The 8,113-nt window shown below is 38.4% G+C and overlaps 1 protein-coding gene across 1 annotated transcript in view; it reads right to left on the bottom strand.

The window, feature by feature from the left end:
* Positions 1 to 4,271: 4,271 nt before the first annotated feature.
* Positions 4,272 to 8,113, bottom strand: part of CFTR (CF transmembrane conductance regulator) — a gene marked incomplete at its 5' end in the record, with an annotated part of 195,052 nt that continues 191,210 nt past the window's right edge. Inside the window, 3 exons of the mRNA XM_079931021.1 lie at positions 4,272 to 4,727; positions 5,884 to 5,989; positions 6,629 to 6,801. Coding sequence (XP_079787147.1) covers positions 4,527 to 4,727; positions 5,884 to 5,989; positions 6,629 to 6,801 — 480 coding nt within the window. The 3' untranslated portion in view covers positions 4,272 to 4,526. The remainder of the gene's footprint in view (positions 4,728 to 5,883; positions 5,990 to 6,628; positions 6,802 to 8,113) is intronic.

Raw genomic sequence — 8,113 nt, 5'->3', positions numbered from 1 at the left:
TCCATATTCATGGGTAGGAAGACTCAACATTGCCAAGATATTGGTTCTTCCCAACTTATCTACAGATTCAACACAATCCCTATCAGAATCCCAACAAGTTATTTTATAGATATCAACAAACTGATTCTAAAGTTTATATGGAGAGAATAAAGACCCAGAATATCCAACTCAATAATGAAAGAGAAGAACAAAGTCCAAGAACTGACACTACCCAACTTCAAGTTTTTCTACAAAGTTTCAAGAGACTATAGTATTGGCAAAAGAATACACAAATAGTTCAATGAAGCAGAGTAGAGAGCCCAGAAACAGACCCATATAAATATAGTCAACTTAACTGTGACAATGAGGAAAGGCAATACAATGGGGAAAAGACAGTCCTTTCAACAAATGGTGCTAGAACACCTGGACATCCTCACACCAGAAATGACTCTAGACACAGACTGTACACTTTTCACAAAACCTAACTCAAAATGGATCACAGACATAAATATAAAATACAGAACTATAAAACTTATAGAAGATAACATAGAAAACCTACATGACCTTGGGTATGGCGATGACTTTTTATATACAAAATCAAAGGCACGATTAACGAAAGAAAAATTGATAAGTTGGACTTCATTAAAATTAAAAGCCTCTGCTCTGCCTAAGGCATTGTCAGGAGCATAAGACAAGCCACACTTGCAAAAGACACATTTGATAAAGGACAGTTACCCACAATATACAAAGAACTCTTAAAACGCTCCAATAAGAGAACGAACGACCCAATTAAAAAATGTGCAAAAGACCTGAACAGACATCCCATCAAAGAAGATCTACAGATGGCAAATAAGCATATGAGAAGTGTTCAACATCAGGTCATCAGGGAAATGCAAATTAAAACAACAATGAGATAACATTATACACCTATTAGAATGGCCAAATTCCCAGACACTGACACCACCAAATGCTGGTGAGGATTCAAACAGGAATTCTCATTCATTGTTGGCGGGAATGCAGAATGGTACAGTCACTTTGGAAAACAGTTTGAAGGTTTCTTACAACATTAAATATATTCTTACCACAAGATCCTTGGTATTTACCCAAAGGATTTGAAAACTTATGTCAACACAAAAAGCTGCACAGGAATGTTTATTCATAATTGCCAGAAGTTGGATACAACCAAAATGTCCTTCAGTAGGTGAATGGATAAATAAACAGTGGTACATCCAGACAATGGAATATTATTCTATACCAAAATGAAATGAGATAGCAAGCCATGAGAAGACAGGGCTTTCCTATCTGAAGGAGGAAACAAATGCAAATTATCAATACTAAGTAAGAGAAGTCAATCTGAAAAGGCTACTACATACTGTATGATTTCAACTACGTGACATTCCAGAAAAGGCAAAACTATGGAAACAGTAAAAAGATCTGTGGTTACCGGGGCTTAGGAAGGAGCAAGGTATGAATAAGGGTTCACCAAGAATGAAACCTAAACATTGGATTTTGGGTGATAATGATGTGTTGATCGTAACAAATGTACCACTCCGGTGCGGGATGTTGAGAGTGGGGGAGGTTAGGGAGGGCTGGGATGGGGGTGGGTTACAGGAAGTCTCTTACTTTCTGCTCAGTTTTGCTGTGAACTTAAAACTGCCCTAAAAAATAAAGTTTATTCATTTAAAAACTTGAACTGGGTTAACTAGAATAGAGCATGGTCTGAGATTGCCTTCTTGGGGTCACATGTGAAAATAAAAATTTTTTTCTCCCAATAAGAAAAGGGAGTGGGAGGCCTTGGCACTCAGTTGGGATCTACTGTCCATCTACCACACAATGGCACCTGCATCTTTCAGGAAGAAACTCTGCAAGGAAGAAAAGGGGTCCCAAGAAGCCTCATCAATTAAAAACAGGGATTTGGACAAAGAAATCCACCCAGGTTCTAGTGTAGAAGTACTATTTCCCTTGATGAGATTTGCTCACTTGTCAAGATAGTGATAAAAATAGCTACTGCTCTTTAAATAAGTTTCAAATAAATAAATGAGCCCTTGTGGAATATATTATCTTTTTTATTCTATAAGTCTCCATTTTAAAACAGAAATAAGCTCAAAAGTGTCCTCATTCGTGAAAGTGGGGACACAAATAGTTATTTGTACAACCATGTTCATAAAAGCATCATCTAACATAGTCAAAAGGTGGAAGCAACCTAAGTTGCCCATTGACAAATGAATGGAAAATCAAAATGTCATATATATGTACCTGCAATGGAATATCATTCAGCCTTTAAAAGAAAATTCTGGGCTTCCCTGGTGGCGCAGTGGTTGAGCGTCCGCCTGCCGATGCAGGGGACGCAGGTTCGTGCCCCGGTCCGGGAAGATCCCACATGCCGTGGAGTGGCTAGGCCTGTGAGCCATGGCCGCTGAGCCTGCGCGTCCGGAGCCTGTGCTCCGCAACGGGAGAGGCCACAACAGTGAGAGGCCCGTGTACCGCAAAAAAAAAAAAAAAAAAAAAAAAAAAAGAAAATTCTGACATATGCTATAATATGATGAACCCTGAAGACATTATTAAGTGAAATAAGCCAGTCACAAAAGGACAAATACTATATGATTCCACTCACATGAGGTACGCAGAGTAGTTAAATTCATAGAGACTGAAGATAGAATGGTAGTTGCCAGGAGCTGGGGGAAAGGATAAATAGGGAGTTTTAGTTAATGGTTTCAGAGTTTCAGTTTTGCAAGATGAAAAAATTTCTGTGGATGGATTGTGATGATGATCGTACAACAATGTGAATGTACTTAAAGCCACTGAATTGTACATTTAGAAATGGTTAAAATAGTAAATTTTAGGTTATGTATATTTTACCACAATTTAAAAAAAGAAATAATTTTTAGAGTGTCTTAATTCACATAGGATTCTCAAGAAGCTATATCTAAAGGAATGATTCATGTTTTGTGTACCATGATCCTTAGAGACTGAAGTAAGAGATCAATGAGACACGATTAATGAACACACCTGAAAACCCCTAAGTTTCACACAAATATATGGATTTTATTGACACACGATATTTTCCTACAGTAATAAATAGAATGCAATCTTAAGGGTTACTTTGGAGTTGAGAAGGCAGTGTATCCTTGATAGGGGTGGTCAGATTTTGTGGTACCATTTTCTTTAGAGCTGCATCTAAGAGGGAACAAGTGTACTGGCCAGGAATCACACAGGTATATGCAATATCTGTGTGGGCCCTACTGTTTCTCTCCACACCAACATAATTCATAATTCATAATTCAAACTGGCTAATATCCCCCAAGTTTTCCCCTCCTCCCAGTTTTAACATATCATAAAAATAGCTAGTACCATAAAAGTCAACATTTCAAATATAAAAATCTCTTATACAAATATAATTCATAATATAATCATTCTTAAAATACAGCCATTTATATGAGTTTGAAACATTATTAAAATAAATATTTCCTAGAGAAAATTTCATTTGCATCACAAAATTATAAAACAGAAGCATATAAAACTAATTCATGATTGACTCTACTTCAGTGTGTCCATTATCTCTCCTGCTCAGTATATACAGTATGAAGTACACATAGGTAGCCTGAAAACACACCACATCACCCTTTCTATACCTAGATCTTTGAATTTCACGTACATCTACCTGTAGCGCCCACAGCGTACCTGCCTACACACTCTACCTGGAGCTTCTGGGTGATGAAGTGTTCTCCTGCACCAATTTGCATTAAAGCGTTTTTCCAGCCATCCTTCAGTTCAGAAGTCTTATGAGCTTGTTACTTTCTGGAAGCAGACATCTTCTCTTCCAAATCAAGGGAGCTACATCTTGGTTCCCTACATGGGACTGTAACAGCCCGTTTCCCAGATAATGGATGTTTTCTGATTTATTTGCATTTGGGTATTGCTGAATGGTACTAACCCTGATTTCCAAGATCGGGAAGTTCTGTCTCCTGACTGATACTTAGGTGTTGTGTAGTGAATATTTTGATGGGCTGTCTTGTGACTCTCACAGCATTCCATTACTTGCTTGGAAACGGGGCAGTCTGAATCCTTAACAGACAATATAGCTGTGTTTTTAAATATCGTGGAGAAAGTGGAGAAAAAGGTATATAAACATATATAAGCCACTAAAGTTTCCAGTTATCATTACTTAATTGTATCTCTAAGTAGTATGATTACAGTTCTTCTTCAATAATATAAATGAGTAAGTTTCACTAAACAATAAGTTGAAGAATTAAGCTGGCTGACGTTTACAGCCACCTTTCCAGTGACGACCAAAGGGAAAAGTTTTCAGGAAAAGCTGGCTTGCGATTCCAAGTGGTAAACCTTCAAAGATTTGAAGTACCTGTCACACGGTTTGACCATTGCCAGGAAGCCATTCATCCACGGGAACATCCTTAATTCCTCTTACCCGAAGTTTTCCTTTTTTAAAAAAAACATCATTCATCCTTGTTTTCTGAGGCAGAAACTCTTTTTTTTTCTTTTCTTCAACTCCACGCGTGAATGTCCCAGGCAAACCTTTGTTCTGCTCTCTAAAGCCTTGTTTCTTGTACCTCTTCTTCCGTCTCCTCCTTCAGGGCAGCGATTTTGGACCGAGACGTCTGCTTGCTCGAGTTCCGGTGGGGGAAGAGCTTCAAGCGGACTGTGGGGCTGATCGCCTGCCGGAAGAGGCTCTTCTCGCTCAGCATCCTCTGGATGGAGTCGTACTGCCGCACTCTATTCTCCTCTATGACCTAGGGAAGTGGCCGTTAGTGACAACTCGGACAAAGAGGCAGGGCGGACCAAAGCAAGGCAAGAAGGGCACAGGCTCAGAGGATGAGGAAAGCCAGAAAGAACACACAGCGAGTGTCCAGAGGCTTGCAGTCTGAACAGTCAGGGAGAGCTTGTTTCACTGCTGAGTCCTCGTGCTTTATGGAGCTTCTACCATTTGTGAAATCAGCTGTAATTTTTTACTTAGAAGCTGGGAGATTGCTTTTTTTTAATTGATACAGTACTGAACAATGTGCTTCTTCAGAGAACTTTAGAGGAACTAAGGGGGCTTTGAAAACAAGAACTATTCATGTTAGATCCCTTGTGTATTAACCTTACAAATGAGTGTTAAGTCCACAGCACCATAAAGAGTTGAACCACGTCAACAGTGGATTTGAAGCTTAACAATTTCAAATTGGTCAGGATGTGCCTGAGTTACTGTGCCTCCTTCACTCGTTCAAGCTGAACCTGACCGTAGCTGGGCAAGAGGTTGTGAGTCGGCCCCTAACTTATCACTCGAAGCTTAGTAATAATAATGGTAATAACAATCCTTCAGTAAGAAAAGCATTTACCTCCAGGAGCCTGAAAAGCCTTAACAGAAATGATGTGATACATCATCCTCAGGATTTCCTTGTGGCTAAACCCAAAGGGATTTGTAAACATCACTTGAAAGAATCGGTGACAGTTTTGAAACCACAAATGAGAAGGTGGTTGGGAGACGCACTAAGCTGAGTTCCAAATAATGGCTAGAAAAATGAAATAAACCTTTCAACTACTGCGTTAAAACCATACATCAGGTTGCAAGACAATCCAGGCCTGTTCTGGACCCCATCCATGGGAGATTCAGTTACTGAAAGCATCAGGACCTAGTCTTTTTCATGACTGATCCCCAAATAAAAGAAGCAAAAAGTATAGATGTTCCAATTTATTAATGTAATTTAGTAATAAGCTGCTATTTTAGATTGGCTGAATTCCAACCTCAACTCGTTGCACAAAGTGAGACACTTGGGCAGGTATTTTGAGTAAAGCTGGATAGCTGTGAGCTTGTACATTGCTGTGACTTGCAGGAACCAGCACATATCAGATTGTTATCAAGAATCAAAGGAGAGATGAGATCTTAGGTAAATTAGAAACACTCACCAAAAATCGCTGACATTCCAACATTGCCTCTATCCTGTGTTCAGAGAGGATTACTGTGCAATCAGCAAATGCTTGTTTTAGGGTTCTTCGAATGATCTGGTATGTTCTAGCAAAGAAAAAATAGCACATATAACATCACAGAATGTTAATAATCTGTCTCTATCCTTGATAACATACCTATTCTTCTGTCAATGTAATTCCTTAAATTATCTTTCCTTGAATCCTTTTAACAGAATGTTGCAATAGAGTCAGCCACAATCAGCTTTCCAACCACAGGGCAGATTCTAAGTTTTCATAAATAAATAGGACAAATATTTGGGAAAAAATTTCACAGTTTGAAAAAAGTTTCCCAAATAAGTATATTTTTCATTATGTAGCATCAATAGTAGTTCTTTATTTTATGCTATAAATATTTCCTATGTTATAAATGGGATCGTAAGGAAGACCATAAGGACCCAAGTATGCCTATGTAACTAAATATTTTATCACACGTCAATAAGGGGGAAGAGTTTGTATGAAATTGCAAAATTACACTTAGAAGAGAACACATAGCTCTTATACTAGGAAATAAGCACTTGTGCGCATGTCAAATAGTAACTTTTCCACTGGGCAATTATTTCATATCTAGAAGGTAGTCTCCTGCTTGCAGACATGACAGCCTGATGGAAATTTGTGTCAATATGAAGTATGTCTCAATGATTCCTTTCCCCCTGTGTTATTAAATAGCAGGAATTCTGAAACTCACATTGGATCCAAATGAGCACTGGGTTCATCAAGCAGCAAGATCTTTGCTTTACTGAGAACGGATCTGGCCAAGCACATCAGCTGCTTGTGGCCATGGCTTAGGACACAACCCCCATCCATAAGGACAAAATCAAGCTTCCCAGGAAACTGCTCTATCACAGATCTGAGTCCAACCTGCAGAAAAGAAAGAGGAAAAACACTGGGCTTGGGAGGGGTAGTTCACATACTACAGGGTTAAAAACACTTAAGAGGCTGATAATCTGAAAAGACAGGAGTTCTAAAAGTTTAAATTTCATAACAACCCCCCACCATTCCTGCTATTTGGCTTTAACTGAACAAAAGACTATGTATAATCTTGGCAGCTCTAAAGCATCAGTCTACAGACAGTTTCAGCTCTGTACTTTTCCTTTCATGAGGTTTTCAGGGAATGCCTATTCTATGCCAGGTCCTCCAATAGGGATTAAAGAGAGGATAAATGGTCCGTGGGCCCTGCAAAGCTCAGGGTTTATAAAGACATACACAGATAATTATAACACAATTTAATACATGCTAGAAAAGATAATATGTATAGAATGCAGTTACTTACTGTATCATGACAGATTCTTTTATGTTACCTTCCATTCTCTACTCTGTAATAACAGAGCATGAAAGGCAGCAATAAAAATCAACTGAGGAGCCATTTAAAACCACATATGGTAATGTACTACTCATCTCTTTAATTCATAAAAACTGACTTTAAGAAACTCACGGAACTATGAAGTAAAAATAACTGGAGTTAAAATAGTGGTGTATTACTGGAGATTTAAAGGTGCTTAAATATTCGGGTGGAATATGAGAGTTGTGTTAGGGTCAACGGCTTATTTTTTTAAGCTAGATAGGAAAAATAAAGAGGTTGAAAAAGCAAATGAGATAGAGAAACCCATTCTTTCGAAATAAGATAAAAAATGTAACCTTGCCTCATATCACTTATTCAAATAAATGTGCATTGACATATGTATTTTTGCCAAGTGTTGCTGAGTGTTTGAGACCTAAAGAGATACACATATGATTATATCCTGCCCTTGGGAAGTCTGGGATTTAGTATTGGGAGGTAAGATGTGTTCCCACCTACCTGTAATACAGGCAGAATAAGATAGTGGCCTTAAGACAGACTCTCACGAGTTCAGTGATGAATCTGGAGATGGCTCACATCACTGTGTTTGTTCAGTAAATATTAACTGTGCCCAGGATATGTATTGCAGCCAATATTCCTTTCCTTGAGTGGATTTCTCATTAAAACAACCTCACTTTGTGTGAATTCATTAATGTTTGAAAAGAGTTTCTGAGATGGTAGGGAAAGTAAACATATTAATTAGACAAGGGGGACTATTCTCATGTATCCTGGAAGACTCAAACATAAAACTAATTTTGGATCTAACCAGCTGAGAATGTGAATAAGGGCTCTTGGGTGAGGAACTGGAGGACTTGTGTTCTTTCTCTCTTCAAC

Source organism: Stenella coeruleoalba (genome assembly GCF_951394435.1).
Source record: "Stenella coeruleoalba genome assembly, chromosome: 9".
NCBI classification, from domain to species: Eukaryota; Metazoa; Chordata; class Mammalia; order Artiodactyla; family Delphinidae; genus Stenella; species Stenella coeruleoalba.
Note: the sequence above shows the minus strand (reverse complement) of the source record. Positions and strands in the feature narration are given on the sequence as shown.